At 45.3% G+C, this 17838-nt stretch overlaps 1 protein-coding gene across 3 annotated transcripts; it reads left to right on the top strand.

Annotated features, from left to right (window-relative positions):
- The first annotated feature begins 427 nt into the window (after window positions 1-427).
- On the top strand, window positions 428-17619 carry RNH1 (ribonuclease/angiogenin inhibitor 1). Of its 3 annotated transcripts, none has more exons than XM_088665717.1 (11): window positions 428-497; window positions 4686-4734; window positions 7800-7899; window positions 8750-8920; window positions 10327-10497; window positions 11168-11338; window positions 12117-12287; window positions 13589-13759; window positions 15416-15586; window positions 16236-16406; window positions 16979-17619. In XM_088665717.1, the coding sequence occupies exons 3-11, from the start codon at window positions 7814-7816 to the stop codon at window positions 17064-17066; spliced, it is 1371 nt and encodes a 456-aa protein (XP_088521843.1). In that variant the 5' UTR covers window positions 428-497; window positions 4686-4734; window positions 7800-7813; the 3' UTR covers window positions 17067-17619. The 3 variants fall into 3 exon arrangements, with proteins under 3 accessions (XP_088521843.1, XP_088521838.1, XP_034978403.1); XM_088665712.1 differs by having other exon boundaries at window positions 4686-4891; XM_035122512.3 differs by lacking the exon at window positions 4686-4734.
- Window positions 17620-17838: the final 219 nt, after the last annotated feature.

Below are 17838 nucleotides of genomic sequence, written 5' to 3'. Positions count from 1 at the left end.
GGCAAGTCAGAGCAAAAGTGCTATCCCAGATCTTCTTAGCAAAGGCGTTCGCACCTCTGGTATTGTAAAAACAAGGGGACTCGTAGAAAACCAGCAGGACTCCCTTCCGCCTGTGCCTTTAATTTACAACCCCGGCTGCTGCGGTGACTCAATCCCAAGGGGAGACTGATGCGTCACCGCGCGCCTGGGAAAGCCTCACGTGGCGACCTGGAAGTCGAGCTTGCCCAAACAGAATCGGCTCCGTCTTGGTTTCGGGGAAAACAGAGCCCATCTAATTACCTACTGCAGCCGGCTCCGTAGGCGAGCGATCCCCGTAGTCCAACCTCTCCCTTTGCCGTTCAGAAGGAGGCGCGGCTAGGCAGATTAGTTCCAGCGCTTCCCATTAAGGGCGGGTCGGCAGAGAAGCTATTTATTGCGTTTCGGGCGGCGGCGCTGGCGTTCGGCTTCAGCAGAGCTGTTTTTTTTTGGGTTGGTTCTCCGCGCAGGCCGAAGATCGGGTAAGTAAGCGCAGTCTTTTCAAGCTGTTAGGGTTGGCCAACAAGTACTGCGTGGTCGGGTTGTGTGTGTTTTGGTTTTTGGTTTTTTAAAAACCGGGTATCATAGGTGCCTGAGATGCGCGCAAAAATAGATTTCTAGTTTAGGCAGCGGGGTTGGAAAGCAAGGCTGGTTTTGAGCTCCTGTTTTTAATTAACCCGCTTCTGACGCGTTTGTATCGCAAGGAAAGGGGGGGCACTCCAGCCTCTTCCTTGTTGAGCCTGACACTGCAGAAAGTGACCGATCGGGGCTGGAAAAATGGTTCCTAGCTCTCGGGCTTCTGTGAAATAAACTCAATTCACTGTCATTTATATGCTGTAGTAGCCGCCCACCCCGATTTAAAATTGCATGACTTTAATGAGCCGTCAGCTAATTTCCCCGGAAGTTCTGCCCCTTTACTAGGACATAAAAAGTGTGCAGCGGTGGCTCAGTTTCTTAATAACAATATATAATACTGAAGAAGTGTGCATGCACACGAAAGCTCATACCAAAATATAAACTTAGTTGGTCTTTAAGGTGCTACTGAAGGAATTTTTTTATTTTGCTTCGACTCAGACCAACACGGCTACCTACCTGTAACTAATATATAATACGTATTTTAGAAGCTTTGTGCTGGAAGAACTCACACTTGGGTAGCTATATGGAAGATCTCCCCCCCCCCCAATTTGCAAAGGTGGCATTTCAAAGTATCAATACAGTAAGAAATAGATGGGTTTTGTTGCTTTTCCGCTCTCATCCTTTGCGAGGAAAAATGGCAGCAGTGATCTGTGTGTTTGGAAATTGTCATGGAAACCTGTGGACAGAGCTGAGGAGCTGAAGTTGGAGGATGTCAGGTCTTGGTTAGGTGAGCTAGCCTGGCTGGGGCTGAAAGGAGCTGTATTCCAGTAACATGATGCAGAGGGCACCAGGTTAGCAAAGGCTGGTCTGAGGGAAGACCGGGTCTGTCTCTTTCACGCAGAGGCCAGACTCCCAGATCTGTTTGGGGATGCTCCCGCTCTGGGTTTTCTGCATAGAGCAGAGGGCTAGGCTCGGTGGCTTTGCAAGGCCCTTGCCCAAGCTCTATGAATCTGGTACTTATATGGTTCCAAAAGACTGTTGTCAGTTTTCTCTGTGAACAGCATTTTATGTTTCATTAGCTAGCTTAGCTCAACTGCTGGCATCAGGCTGTTTTGTGCTTGGGTTTTTGTGTGTTTTGCAGTGCTCTTCAGTTTTGAAAAGCATGTGGTTGGCATTCCCCCGCATTGCCTATTGTCAGCTGTTGCTCATGCTCTAACACAGGAATCAAACTCGCTGAATTTCCTTTTAATTGTTCATGGCATCTAGATAAAAACAACTCACAACTACTAGGCAATTTACAACCATCCTCCCAATGCTTGCTTTGGCTTCTCTCCCCACCCCGCAAGCTGGGGCTCTTGACTGTTCAGTTGAGAGGCATAAAGTATTAGCCGATGGCTTTCACAAGTAGGTCTCTGGCAACTCTTAATCTCAGGGTCATGGGTTCGAGCCCCACATTGGGCAAAAAGATTCCTGCATTGCAGGAGATTGGACTAGATGACCCTCATGGTCCCTCCCAACTCTACAATTATATGATAAACCTCTATGATTGTATCATATTAGATATGACCATATAATCCAGCTCTTTGTAGTATAAGTTAGAGATGAGGAACCTATGGCTCCCCAGATGCCAATTCCCATCAGTCCCAATCAGCATTGCCAATGGTTAAGGATGGTGGGAGGTAGCCAGCAGCCAAAGAGAAGGATACCCACACATTGCCCATCCATGGTACAGGTGAAGGACCATCATTTGTGCCATTGTAAAATAATGGCTGTCAAAAACCAGCAGCTTCCTTTGAGTGAAGCCTATCAACGTGGTACATTTTCCTTCTTAACGACTGGGAGTTGGCAGGCATTGCATATGTTGTATTTGCATGCAAGATGTAAACAGGAAAGGGAATAGAGTTGCAAGGATGGAAAATCCCTAGATGCCTAATTATCCAGATGGGTGTGTTCATCTGTAAATAGCTGGTGTCTAGAAACTAGTGGTCTCTTCCAGCCATCGCAATAGGGGGTAGAAAAGACAATAGGCTTCAGGTGTCCTTTTTATTGTGCATTCATTATGCATCATGTATAGGGCTGATGATACATGACCCCATTTTCATTATGGTTTGTGCCTGCTGAGATTTCTGGGTAGGCATACTGCTTCATTTTCAACTGGTGCTTCTTCCTGAAATCCTGCTACTTTGCACACCTCAAATGCTCCATGTGTGAGCGCATGCTTTCATCATGCTATAGTGCAAGAGTGTCCCTCCAGAAGGCAATAAAACGGTAACATTGAAGAAGCATTGAATCTGTGCCCCGAGTTCTGCGAATCTGCAGATCTGTTCCCTTTCCCTTTTCTAGCTGAAGCCAGCAGAGCTTTATACACATTGCCATGTTTTGACAGATGAAACAACAAAGTCTACAAATTGAGGTACAAAGTTACCTGGAGAGAGGCAAAAGTTCAGCTGTGCAAAGTGGGAGGATATGATGTGACTTGAAAGCTCAGTCAGTAGAACCTGAGGCTCTGAACCTCAGGGCCGTGGGTTTGAGCCCCATGTTGGGTGGAAGATTCCTGCATTGCAGGGGGTTGGACTAGATGACCCCCTGGTCCCTTGCAGCTCTATGAATGGAAGGAACTGTCCATTTCTAGTGACATTATTGGAATTTGCAAGCTGGAAGCATTGTATGCGCACAGTTGGGGGTCTCTAGGGAACACTTCCTTCTTTGATATGCCCAGCAACCTGCTGACAATGTGGTCTGTTACTTTAAAGCTGGTCAGTAGTTAACTGGTTACTCAAGCTTTTTTAGTGGAACTACTTGGAAGTGAATATCATGGCCAAATACCTCCCCAAGACTTGAGAGTCTTTCTGTCCAGTTTGTAAGCCTACAAAAAGAATATTCTAATTATTGTGCTTAATAGAGTAAAAGAGTTTTCAGCACAGGTTGAGATACACCAATATCTATATCTCTATATCTTATACCTATATCTATATTTATATCAACTATATCATCTATATATACCTATACCTATGAATGAACCCTGTATCTATGAATGGATGCCCTTTGATGACCAAACCAGGAAGATAATTTGTGAACTACGGTATTACTTAGATTTTTTTTTTGCCCCCAGACAGTTTCAGAATCTGTGATCAGGCACAGAAAAAGTGTCGTAGGTAGGTAACCCTGTCTCCTTCTGCTATTTCCACTCAAAATCATCCCATGCCCATTTGGGAGAAAGATATAGGCTCCACACCACATATCTTTCCTAGCTGTTTTTCTATCCAAAGCTGGTGGAAAGTAATTTTGAGTGGACAAATGACAGGGTATGGAAAGGGTTAAGCACCATTTGGTCACCTGTCCTACTTCCATTCCTGGCTGCAGTATCCAGTGTCTGCTTTGTACTATGAAAAGGGAGGTGAGAGAGAGTTGCACATGGGAGAGTGCTTCGTTAAAACTGTTTAATGTTTCTAGGTTCTGAGGCACAGCAATATTAATACCAGGTGACCTGCTTGACATGTATTCAGAGAGTCTGTTTATGTGTTGTTTCCAGGGAAAGATATTGTGAAGATCCAATCATTAGGTTGGGCATTTGGGTTGGGTTTTCAGGAGCTTATGAAATGTGCTTTCTCTGCCAGCTCACTGGTGAATCAGCTTTCAGAAATGTCTCGTAACAGCACTTCAACCCAGAATAATTAAGCTCAGTGCTTTTTTTCCCATGGAGGTACTGAAAGGTACATAGTCCCAGCACCATTTCCCCCCAAACGGCTAAAAGTGTGGCACTTACTGTAACAACTTCATTGTGAGTACCAGCACCTTTTTTCTATATATAAAAAACACTGATTAACCTTATATCAAATTTCACTTGGTAATTTCAAAAGGGGGGGGAACCCCAAGGGTACCAAGTGCCTGGAATTCAGGGGAGTGGTTTGGATGGTATTAAGCTGATTGTAAGTGTACCCCTTGGAGAGAATGATAGAATAGTTATATCGCTTTGCAAAGTGATATCAGAAATCCTGGCCTAACCTTGGGACCAAGCCAAGTGTGATGTGGGAGGTTTATGAGAAGATCTCATGAAGTTTTTTTTTCTTTTTTTTAACTCCATCCCTCCCAAGGAATATAGGGAGTCATACTTACAGCAGGCCAGGATCTTATGCCCACCAGGTGAGAGAAAGAACATGAAGCAGAGCAAGTATCAGGAAAGGAAAGAAGAAGAAAACACACTCACTCTGAAAAAAAAAACACTTTCAGAATGAACCAACAGACATCACAGTATGGTTCTCAATACACCTTTTATATCTATTGAGAATTGGAACAGAAGGTGGGATTTTCCGTCTTTTGTATTCATTTTATTGCTCATACGGGCAGAGCTACATAAGATGTAGATCATGAATTACCATATAAATGGCATATCCGATTTGATCCATTGTGGCTGCTGTGCTGTGTGTGTTAAACCCAGTGTAGTTGCTGGTGCTTGCAGGCCTAGCACAGCCCAGATTAACAGTACAATGGTCCCTTGGTTTAAGAACAGTTTAGTTTATGAACAATTTGGATTAAGAATGCTGCAAACCCGGAAGCAGTGGCATAGCGTGGGGGGTGCCAGGGGGGCCAGCCGCACCGGGCGCAACATCTGGGGGGGGGCGCTCGCTCGCACTCGCAGCTCTCTGCCCCTGCCTGGCTCACTCTCTCTCACTGCAGTGCTGTGGAGCTTCCCACCCCCTTTTCCCTCTCCCACGCTCTCAACAGTCACCCCAGCAAGAAACCTGGAGTCGCACCCCGGCCCGTGGGGTGGGGCGTGACAGGGTTATTTTCCAGCAGCGGAGGCTTGATCTGGCTGCCTTCTGCAAGGAAACAAAAGAGGCCCATATGGCGTAATGGAAAAATACATGGGGGTGGAGGTGGAGAGAGGGTTGTACCATCACGGCTCAACGGGAGGGAGGGAAGGGCTGGCCGAGCGCCTGCCGTCCAGGTTTCGAGGGGGAGGCCTGGCGAGGCACGAGGAATGCGCTCCTCTTCATCCCTCCTCCCGAAGCTCAGCCCCCTGCAAATGGCGTTAGCAGCTGAGCTGGGAAACGCGTGCACAAATGAATAGGTTTGGGGGCGGAGGTTGCAGCTGCTTGCTGGGAGCGCGCGAGGCTCCATGGAGGAATTCACACGCCAGTTGTGCGGAGGGAAGATGCCCAGAGGGAGATTTGGAGCTAGCAATCCCCACCGCACGTTAGGATTCAGGGGAAACCACTTTCTGAGCAGGGTCTTTGTTAGCTGCCGTAAATCTAGCCCCTTTGCCCTGGTCCCCTTCCTTCTGCACCTCTGGGGTATCTTGGTGTCTGCCCCCCTCCTTCATAGCCAAACCCACCCACCCCAGATCATCTGGCCCAGATGTCTCTATCCAGATTATTTGTTTCTTCGGCTGCCAACCAGATGCTAAACAAAGCTGCTTCTCTTGTTTATGTTTGACATCATTCACCCACCGCCCTTTCTCCAAGGAGCTGGTCATCTTAAGCATTCAGAACAGCGTCAGTGTGTCCTGGTTTTTTACTTTTTTGAAATATGGCAACCCTAGGTTCAGATAAGAAAGAGTGCCTTTGCCCAAGGCCACCCAGTGGGCATCATTCCCCCCCCCCACATTGGGGATCTGGAAAACGCGCCTCTCCAGTACAAATCCAACACATCTGTCCACACGCTCAGATCATTGCTTCTTGGCGCCTGTCCAAATGGCACTTTTCTTTCGAAATATGAACACCTTGGGGACGGGCGCCCTCTGCATATGCTCGGAAGCACCAACGTGCCGTGTTACGTAAAACAAAAAGTTGGCAGCTCTGCTCATAAAGAAACATGTAGCATTTTCCTCATGCATTGTGGGAGGTCTAGCTGTCATTCCCCAAAGAAGCGCATCTATTGTGTGGGCATTGCTGGGAAAATGTGTCTCTTCCCCCCCCCCCCCCGACTCCAAGACATGGACAATGAGATGGAGGAGCAACCTATTGGGTAGCGCTTGTGATGTCCTTCGTGATAAACCAACCCCCCCCCCCATGCCTGTTTGGATTACTTTGGATTAATTTTAGCCCATCTAGCCCAGTCTTGGATCATCTCCAGGGTATGGTTCCATTTTGATGTTTAGTTTTTGTTCTTGATATTTTTTGTCGTTTACGATGGTTGTGAGAAGACATATAATAGCATGGCCCATGCTAGGTTTGTAGATTTGTATTCATAGACCTGCTGAAAATGTGGAGAATGTGTAATGCATGTTCGCACTCAATAAAGTGTTTGAAAATAAACTTGTATTTAGATGCATTTTACTTTAATTACACCAGTATTTTCATAACAAACAATACATGTGCTTGGGGGGATAAGGGTTTCTTTAACTAATCTAGTGGAAGAGACTCGAGTGCTAAAATCCACGGGTTAGGGGGCGCAAATTACTCGCCTTGCCCCGGGTGCTGACAACCCATGCTACGCCACTGCCCGGAAGTAGGTGTTGTGGTTTGTGAACTTTGCCTTGGAAGCAGAACATGTTCCACTTCCTCTTGAGTGTGTTCCATTTGTAAATTGAGTCCCCCGCTGCTATGGGAAAACATGCCTTGGTTTACGAACGCTTTTGTTTAAGAATGGACTTCCGAAACGGATTAAGTTCGTAAACCAAGGTACCACTGTACCAAATACCGGAGTTGCAGAGTACACGTAGGGCCAGCTCCATTTAACAAAGGCCCCTCTCTAAACTCGCATATTCGCTACAAATATAGGCTGTGCAGATCAGGAATGTAGTCACCTTCAGAATGGGGCTAAAGTTTACAAATGTTGAAACATTGCCCTTCAGAGGTTCCACTTCTAGTAAATGTGGTTAAGACCAGCTGTCGGCAGAGAGACAAAAGCGTTGCATGATTCATGTGTGTGCTTTCGGGCTGTTGCATCAGCTCTTTGGGTTAAGTTGCAACCGGCCACAGTTCTTGAGCAAGTGCAAGAGTCTTTTGAGAAATTCTTGCTTGCAACTGAGATAGCTGCAAATGCTGTAGACCAGGGATAGCCAGCAGTGAGGCCTCCAGCTACTGTTGGGTTGCCAGCACTCATCATTTTTGGTGGCAGAGGCTGGTGGGAGTTGGAGTTCATCATCATGGCTTCTCCTGCTATAGACAAGCAAACAAAAATGCTGTAGTTTGAATGGGAACAATAGCCTCCCCCCTGACCCTTGTTGTAAGGAAATAACGCCTTTCTCTCCCCCTTCTCTCCAGCTGTTGCATCAAAAATGGACCTCGACATCCAATCCAAAGAGCTCAGTGGGTCCAGCTGGAAGGAACTTCTTCCAACCCTGAGCCAGTACAAAACCATCAGGTAAGTAAAATGTCAGCGAAACCCATGTGTGTTAAGGTGCGCCTAAAGTCTCACAACTGCAAGGGCTCCATTCTGATGGAACTTGAGCTGGTGTAATTCTTGCTTGAAAACATTGTCCTGACCCCCAAAATACCTAGAGATGCTCCTCACAACCAGATTTCACATTGTCATTTATCAGTTACCAAGTTTTGTTCTTGGTTAACAGCTCATGGTTGTCTGGGAGAGACAAGCCCAAGTTCACTGTGGCAGCAGCAGTACACAGATGGGAAGGAACAAGTCAGATATGATTTTGGCTTGTTCCTGTAAGCCATGGTTTAGCATAGTGCTGCATGCGAATGAAAGCAAAGTCTAACTTAATTGTTTCAAACCAGCAGTCGTTTTTGTCTGCTCTTGTTTCATTTGAATATCATATTGCTTGTTGAATTATTTTATTGTTGCGGATTTAGTTTGTGAGTGTATGGGAGGCTTAAGGGCAGTGCTTTTTTCGGGGGGGGGGCGGGACGCAGAGGTACGCATACCGCTAAACATTTTGTGAATCTTTGTACTTTTGTCCGTTTACTGTATTTATTTTTCCCAATTTGAACTATAAAATGGTGATTTTCTTGAGTCAAAATGAGAGTACCCCTAAACAAACAAAAAAAGCACTGCTTAAGGGTATATGGGGAATCTGCTATAATAAGGGTTCCATTTTGCTGATAGACAATGTTGGATTTCACCTCTTGTTGTTCAAATATTCTGGAAGTCTTCCAAATCAGGTTGGAAGGAAAAAAAGAATTCTGTAGAGGAGAAATGTTTCTCTCAGCTGGTTTGTTAGAGCTAACACCTGAATCCTCTTCCCTTTCATTCTCAGGTTGGATGACTGTAGTCTATCAGCTAGTCATTGTAAAGATCTCTGCGCCTTTCTGAGCACAAAGCAAACATTGGCTGAACTGAAATTGAACAACAATGAACTGGGAGATGCTGCTGTAGAGTTGCTGTGCAAAGGATTGCTGAGTCCAAACTGTAACCTTCAGAAACTATGGTAAATCCCCTACAATCTGTGTTGGCTTAAGTTTCATTAGCCGAAGGTCTCCACAGATGGAAATGTCCACAGTAGCAAGGTTGTCGGTGATAAATTCCCTTCTGGCTAAGCAAGTGGCTCATAAATCCTTTCGGGCTTATAGTAAACTATCAATCTGATTTTTGCTATTGTTGAACTGTGCTCTGGTTCTTATATTCTTCCCATCAAGTTACTACCGTATGGGCTTTTCCTGGAGCAGCTGGACTGAGGGACCTCTGCTCACCTATAATCAAACCATTTGCTTAGGCTGTATGCTGTTTCCCCAACATTGCCCAGAAGTAGTGGTGCTGTTTTGCATGCTCTTAAAAGGCTGCCACACCTTGATTCACCTTCACAGTGATCCAGTAGGTTAGGTTGCAGGACTTGGGCTCCTGTCTGCCTGTCTGCCTATTTGGGGTTAGATGCTGAGTTCTTCCAGCTGTCACGCCTTCCAATGCTCACATGTGCTTATTGGCTTCATATGGGACAAGGAAGTATTGGAGCCTCAGCTTCAGGATCTGTCCTAATAATAATAATAATAATAATCAATTTTATTTATACCCCACCCTCCCTGGCCAAGACCAGATCAAAGAACACATCAAGTGTCAAGAGCGCTTTGTGTTCATTAGCTCATCTGGCAACTGAAACAATGTGCTTCGGTTTTAGCGCCAGCACCCCAGAGAGCAGTCTGGAAAGTGGCTTCTAGTAAAATGTGGCTGGAGTTGCCGCTCTTCAAATGGCAATTACGGCCTTCCTGATCATTTGCCTTTATGGCTTCATGACTTAAATGACCCCAGTCAGTCTGGGCTGCACTAGTGCAGTGCAGTCTCTGATCTTGTAGGCTGTTTTCTCCTACCATGGTTTGCAGTTGCAACACATGGCTTGAATATATAGAAAATATCACTGTGGAGGGGATGGTGTCTCTAGTTACATGACTGAGAAGAGGAGTGCAGAGGGTTGGCTCCTCTGTTTTTCCTCTTGAAAACTCAGTTAAGTGGTATGGCTTGCTAGGCAGCATTTTTTCTACATACCTGCTGGGCTGGTACTGTTGAAACACACTGTGCAAAAATCAAGGGGGGCAGAGGGGCTATAGCACAAAAGAGCTGTGGTGGACGAAGCTTTGTCTGTCTTTGTGCCCTTGAGATAACTCTTAAAGGACATACATGGCCTTTGCCTACTCAAAAGACAGCAGCGTTAATTAATATTTGGTTCCCCATGGACATCAGTATCATTGCAGAGATTTTATAGATGTAAGCTCAGAATATAGTCTTATGCAAGCACAGAATTGTACAGTATATTTCAAATAATATTTTAATTACCTAGGCGTCAAGGTAAAAGTAAATATGGAGTTCTAATGAGGCTGACTTAACTCTGCCTTGTTCTTCCAGGCTGCAGAACTGCAACCTCACCAAAGGCTGCTGCGAGAGTCTCCGTGCTGTGCTCAGCAGCAAGCCATCCCTGACTGAGCTTCACCTGGGGGACAACAGTTTGGGCACAGCTGGAGTTAAGATATTGTGCCAGGGACTTTTGGATTCCAACTGCCAGCTGGAGAAGCTTCAGTAAGTGACTACGAGATTCGTTAGCAAAGATCTCTTGGCTGAGAAGATTTCTCAAGTTAGAAAGTATCTCTTTTCAAACTCAGATGCTTCTTGCTATGGTTGTGGGTTACCCTCAAGGAGTTGGATGAAAACAGCTGAGGCTGATGGCAATTCACCCCCACCCCCAATTGCTTGTAAAAAGTCATACAAAGTGTGTTTTGTACAGTGTCTTTTCTCAGATTTACACACACTTTCTGATAATATCCTTGAGAGAGAGAGAGATGAGAGTGGGTATGGGTGAAAAAAATTACTATTAATAATAATTAATATACTGCTTAATGCCAAAATAAGCTTCTTAATCAACAGGTATAAAAACTAATAACACAAACATTAAAATATAAACTATGCAATAAAACAATTCCATGAGCAATCATTGTGTCTAGATCAGCTTTCCCCAACCTGGGAGTCTCCAGTTGCTTTTTGGACTACAGGTCCCATCATCCCTGGTTATTGACCATACTGGGTGGGAATGATGGACAACGGAGCTCCCCAAAACTTCTGGAGGCACCAGGTTGGGGAGGGCTGGTCCAGATGTGTGTTCAGAAGGAGGAAGTTTCTGCTTGAACATGCCAGACTGGTTGAGCCGCCTCCTTATCTATTTTTTGGGGGGGTTCTTTCTGTTCCTCTATAGGCTGGAGTACTGTGAGCTCTCAGCAGAGAACGTGGAGGCTCTCAGCTCTGCCCTGCGCACCAAGCCATCTCTGAAGGAACTCAACCTGAGCAACAACAAACTAGGGGATGCCGCAGTGAAGCAGCTTTGCCAGGGTGTGCTGGACGACAACTGTAACCTGCAATCGCTGCAGTAAGGCCTCTTATTTCCAACCCCTGGCTCTCTCCCCAGGCTCAGCCCCTCTTGCTTAGGCTGCACCCGCTTCACTGCACCTGCCACAAATCCTTCACCAACAGCCATGGTCTCTTCTGCACCTTCCATGGCTGCTCTGGAAGCGCTCTCCTCTTTGGTTCTGTCAGTGCTTCCTGCATTTTTTGCCAGAGATGGGAAGCCTTCGGAGTTAAGAAGAAAAGTCTGGTTATCTGCCGAGTGAAGGCAGCTTCAATGGGAGCTCCCCCCCCACAATGCATTTGGAGGGCTTTGAAGCAACAATCACAGAAGGAGCAGCCCCCTCTCTGTAACTGCTCAGCTGGCACCTGGGTAACATGGGGGGAGAGATTGGTTTGGGTGGGGTGTAACAATGGCTGCTTCCTGCAACCTCTCTAATCGTGACTCTTAAAGCAGAAGTCTTGGCAGTGTGTGTGGCATGTTACAATTGTACCTTGGTTTTTGAACAGCTTAGTTCACGAACAACTTGGAACTCGAACGCTGCAAACCCGGAAGTAGGTGTTCTAGTTTGCAAACTTTGCCTCAGAAGCTGGACGTCCAGCTCGGCTTCCATGGCTTCTGATTGACTGCAGGATGCAGGATGCAGTTTGGGGATGCCTGCTCTAAGGAGTTTCACCACTGGCCAACAAAACTGCATTTTTGGCAAAATTGAAATATTGTGTGCATCTGCTAGTGTGTGGCAGCTGTGGGCAGGGTTGCTCACAGAACGTAATTGGTGGTTTGGCTTCTTGTTTTGCTGCAGACTGGAGAGCTGTGACATCACACCTGCCAGCTGTCGGGACCTCAGCGCTGTGCTAAGTTCAAAGCCATCCTTGACTGAGCTCTGCATAGGGGAGAACAAGATTGGTAACGCAGGTGTAGCCCTCTTGTGCCAGGGGGCCTTGAATCCCAACTGCAAAATACGCAAGCTGTGGTAAGTGGCTTTATCTAGAGCAGGTGTAGCTTGTCAACTGTAGGCTGTCACAAGAGTGGGCTATTTTCTCTCTCTAATCTTTCTTGGTTTTCAAATAGTGTCACTGCGGTTGCAGTATTTTGGTGTCCTTATATGAGTGTTAATGTGTCTTTTTACTATGCACCTTTTAAAGAATTCCTATGCCATTTAAATAATTTCTGTGTAATTCAAATATTTTCCCATGTACCTTTTTGGTAATATCTTTATAAGCCCCTTGTAATTTTTTTAACTCCTTTTCTACTTTTTTCTAAATACGTACCCTTTTGCAATGCACTATATAGTGGGTTGTGTTGTGCTGGTGGATACTGAATTGTATGTTGTATGAGCCAAGTCTGTTTAACTACATGTCTGATCCTGAAAGCTTCTCATGTTACAAAATGTGCAGAATTCAGTCTTGTAAACTTCATTCCTACAAGCCTGTACATTTCCCAGCCCTGGAAAACATGTTTTTTAAATCTTTTGCAGTGCGAATGAGAATCAATGGTAAAGGTTCTATCCTAAATGATTTTTTTTTCACCAATGTGCATTCCTAGGACTTCAAGTAAATGTTTGCCAAACAAGTTTTGCAGATGGAACTCTAAATGTTTCATATCCAGTGTTGCTGTTCTTGCTAGTGCAGTAGACTTGTGCAACAGAACTTACCTCCTCTGCAGCCTTCTGCAAACACTCAAAATCTGTTCTAGAGGGTTGGAGGACAGGTATTACCTGTTGCATCAGTGGAACTCTGCATGTGCAGCATTGGCTGCTTCCTTCACTGGTGAATTTTCCAGGGGAGAAAATGTGTGAATAAGGGTCATATATCCAAATCACACACACAGTTATTGACATAATCAAGGGCAGGGAGCCTGTGGCTCTCCAATATTGTTGGACCACAACCCTGACCAGTGACCGTCCTGGCTGGGACTGATGGCCATTGAAGTCCAACAGTAGCTGGACGGCAGGTTAGCCACCCCTGCCCTAAGGAGTTATTGGACCTTTCAGGCTTAGACACATTGGTAAATGGACTTTGCTTCTGGTATGTGTCTGTTTGGCTGACATGGGGTTTCCATAGTAGGCTGCACATGCATTTGGTTGGAGATGTCTGTTGCTCTTGCTTAATGCAGGAGGGAAACCTTGTGTATGAGGATTTGTCTTAATACAGCAAACGGCCATGCTCATGTGGACGCCAGAGGTTTCAAATGGCACACACAGCTTGAGGTTTCTATAACACGCTCTTCAGATCTTGCCAGTGACTAAAGGCAGTGACTTGATTATTATTTCAGGTTATGGGAATGCAATATCTCAGCTCCTGGCTGCAAGGACCTCTCCAATGTCATTGGTACCAAAGAGACTCTCAAGGAGATGAGCCTGATCGGAAATGATCTAAAAGATGCAGGGATGGAGTTCTTATGCCAAGGACTGAAGGACCCAAAATCTAAACTTGAGTCATTGTGGTAAGGAGCTGGTGGCTTATTTTTCTGCTGTGGCTTTTTTTGCAGGTGTAACAGGGAAGTCATGAGTAAACAGGATGGGCCTGTGACTGTTGAGGATATTTATCAAGAGGCTCAGTCCGGTTCCGAGGATTTTCAACATGACACAGTATTGCAGCTTCTGATCATAAGGATCCCTTTATACAACTTTTCTCCACCAAGTCAAGTTGCAGTGAACAATAACAGCTGTCTTTCATGAGAAAATCATCAGACAAAAACCAAATAGAGAAGGGGGAGGGGGAACCTGTAAAATATTAAACTCCTTTTACTAAGGGGGTGAGTGCAGCAACAACAGTCTTCAAATAAGTCTATGAGTCAGGTGTTTCAAGTTGGCCAAAGTTTGTTTGAGTTCTCCTGCGAGGTCAGCCCAAGGCAAGGAAAGTGCCCAGGTTATCTGGGCTGCTAGGAAATGCCTGAGCAGATGGATTGGATAGCCTTTTGCCTGCTCCCAGACTCCTCACTGCTGGTCAGCAGTCTGACAGGACAGCATCTCCCACACCACACAGTTTACGACCTTGGCCAGCCAACTCTCACCTCTGGCCCTCCACTTCTTGGACTTGCAACTCCCACCAGCCCCAGCCAGCAGGACCAAAGGTCAGGATGGTGGGAGTTGTAGTCTGAAACAGCTGGAGGATGTCAGGTGTGAGAAGGCTTAACTTGTGCCATACGGGTATAATAAGTGAATGATACATATGAAAAGTTGGGCTCTTCCTAAGAGGAGGAGAAAGTGATTTGTCATCTAGGCCCATGTGGGAGCAATTGAGTGGGGCAAATGTTGCTGACCCTTCAGCCTTTTGTTCAATTCAAAATATAGCCCCTGCTGAAGAACCACCATGGAGAACTGATGCATGAGTTTTAAAATATATATAAACAAATATTTTTAATAAAAGTTGGTAACCTCAAGACTTGACTCTTGCAATGCTGTCTATATGGGGCTGCCCTTGTGCCTTGTCTTTTAGATCCAAGACTGCTTGATATAATTCCCAGCTGATTTAGCTTAGTGTCCCTTCAGAGGGAGCCATAAGTCAGGGGTGGCCCTGTTGAAGAATCTGCTCCATTACCAAAGGAGAAGGAACTACAGTCATGCCTCGGTTTAAGTCCACTGCGGTTTGAATACTTTTGGTTTGAGTACTCCGTGGACCCGGAAGTGTTTACTTCTGGGTTCTGCGGCGCGTGCATGCACAGAAGTGATCTGCGCAGCACACACATGCACAGAAGCACTCTATTAGCGCTTCACACACACGTGCAATCACCGCTCCGTTTAAGTACTTTTCGGGGAGCGAATAGCTCCCTGGAACCAATTGTGTACTTAAACCGAGGTAACACTATAAATAATTCCATTCTAAAATTGTCAGCCCATCCTCCTGCCTTCTTCAGTCAGTCAGTTAATTTCTCTGTTGGAGCGATCTGCCTGATGTTGATCTACCATCTGCTTATGGTTACAAGTTGTCTTAAGAGACACCATTTTCAAAAGTTATAATGGATGTGTATTGAGTCTGTTTCTCATATTGGTTTGGTCAGATAGGATTGACTCCACAGAAAGGAAAAGTAACCCTAGATGGCCTATTGCACTGCAGAGTTGTCAGGCTTGTCAGAGATATTCTTATTTGTCTACCATAGGCTAAGAGAATGTGGTTTGACTTCAGCCTGTTGCAAGAGCCTTGGCTCTGCTCTCAGCGTGAACGGGACTTTGAAAGAGCTGCATATCGGTGGAAATAATCTGTGTGATGCAGGGGTGACTGATCTCTGTGAAGGAGTTCTGAGCCCCAGCTGTAACCTGCAATCCCTCTGGTAAGTCGCCTTAGACATTTGTTGCTCTCTTGAAAACAATGTGTTAAGGTTTTTCTAAAACGTTACTGAGCTTAGAACTCTTGTGTCAGTGCTGTAAATATGGAAGGGAGGGGGCTGCCCTGTTTGGCATTCCGGTGCCTCTTTGTTTTGCCTTAAGGCAGGCTTCCTCAACATCGGCCCTCCAGATGTTTTTTGGCCTACAACTCCCATGATCCCTAGCTAGCAGAACCAGTGGTCAGGGATGATGGGAATTGTAGTCTTAAAACATCTGGAGGGCCGAGGTTGAGGAACCCTGCCTTAAGGCTTGGCAGCAGATCTCTTCCGTGGCTGTGTTTCCTCTATGGTGACTGCCTGCCATACTTGAAAAGAGGGGCATGTGAAGTGAAATACCCAATTACAAGTTTTACAATTAATAAAAATAAATTTACCAGTTTGTAACACGTTTTAATGCTGGAACACTTGGGCAAACTAAAGGGTGAAATACTTTTTTCCTAGGCCGAGACTTGTTCCTCTTCGCATTAGCTAAATGCCTGCTTGAAAGGCAGCAGTGTGAAATTTGTTTGTGCTTGTGGGTTCAGCAGAGGAGACATTTTCAAGGATATTCCTCCCTTGTGGATATGTCTGGTGCTTATTCTGCCCTTCTTCTTAGGCTGGGACAATCGGAACTCACAGAGGTTTGCTGCGATAAGCTTGCCGAAGTCATCGTTGGAAAACCCTCCCTACAAGAACTGGATGTAAGCTACAGCCATATAGGAGACGAGGGTGTGCGTAAGCTCTGCGAAGCAGTGAGAAGTCCCAACTGTAACCTGAAGTACCTGATGTAAGTGACTCTTTCGTGCTGTGATAGGCATTGGGGATGAGGTTGAGGGAGGCGTTTCAGAGATGTGGGTCTGATTGCAAAGTCTATAAGTGCGCCCCAATTAAAACGGCATCTGAACCCCTAACAAGAGCAGATGGAATGAAACCTGCATGATGACCCATTTTCAGTCGATTCCTCCGACATCCATAACTACAACCCCTTACATTGGCTGCGCTGTCTGGGGCTAATGGGAGATGGAGCAGTTCAGCAACACCTGGAAGCACACAGGTTCTGTACCCCTGAACTAAAATACGGATCCTAGACTTCCTTATTTGGAAACATGGGTCTGTTCATCAGGAACAGCCTCTGTCTAGTTTTATTATTGAAGGAAGGTTTACTTCCATTGGTGGCAGGCATAGTAGCCAGACTACTTGTCTCTGTGAAAATGGAAGTTAACAATCGGAAGCCCTTTCACCTTGGGGAAATAGAGTGTTGTGTGTGCTGCTGCTTTCTTACAGATAAGGGAGGTTACCTGCTTTGCATGACTTCTTAGTACTATTAATGTCTGAACTCTCATCTGAATTCTCTTGCAGTTTGTATGACACTTACTGGACTACTGATGTGGATAATGAACTGAAGGCCCTGGAAGAATCAAAGCCTGGATTTAAAGTTGTTACATGAGTGGTGCAACATTGCCGTGACCACTTCGACTGCCTTTTCTTCTGTCGGGATTCTTTTTGTAAACCAAGTCACCAGACCATATGATGATGGACTTTTATGATTCCAGATTTCATGGAGCTGTGATATGCCTAGAAACCACATTCAAAGCTTAGGAATGTGTTGGTACCTCAGTGGTGAGGCAGCATGGGGAAAGTTCTGGAATTATCTGCTGAGTCCAGCATGCATATGCTGGTGGGTTTTCTGCCTCTTGGAAAATACTAAGATCAGCACAAAGTAGAATATGTCTCCTGCCAGCTGCCATAAAGCAATAATGGTTACTTGCAGATGACTTGAAACTCTTCCCTTGGGAAGAACTATATTGGAGACTTTTAGACAAATTGGGGAATAATGCCCATTTTTTAATTGCAAAAAATTAGGATGCAACATTGCCCCTCCCCTTAAGTATCTCTGATATTAATATTTTCTGCTAATAATGCAAGGAGTGAATTTTTTGTATCTTGATCAACAAATCTAGCCCTGTAGGAATATAAAATAAAGTTTGATTGCAAAGAGACTATCTTTCTGATTTATGGTTTTGGTTTATGGCTTTATGGTTTTGATGGTGAAGAACACCAAAAGCTCACATCTTGGTCCCTTTGGATATTCAGAAGCTCAGACCTGAAGTAACATTTAAAGCCCATATACACAGCCAAATTAAAAAGAAAATATTGCCTATGCACAACACCAGTGGTATACCATTTTTCTTCTTCTTGGCTGATTGTAATTAATCGTG

The sequence above is a fragment of the Zootoca vivipara genome, chromosome 1, assembly GCF_965207765.1.
Source record: "Zootoca vivipara chromosome 1, rZooViv2.hap1.1, whole genome shotgun sequence".
Taxonomy (NCBI): Eukaryota; Metazoa; Chordata; class Lepidosauria; order Squamata; family Lacertidae; genus Zootoca; species Zootoca vivipara.
Note: the sequence above shows the minus strand (reverse complement) of the source record. Positions and strands in the feature narration are given on the sequence as shown.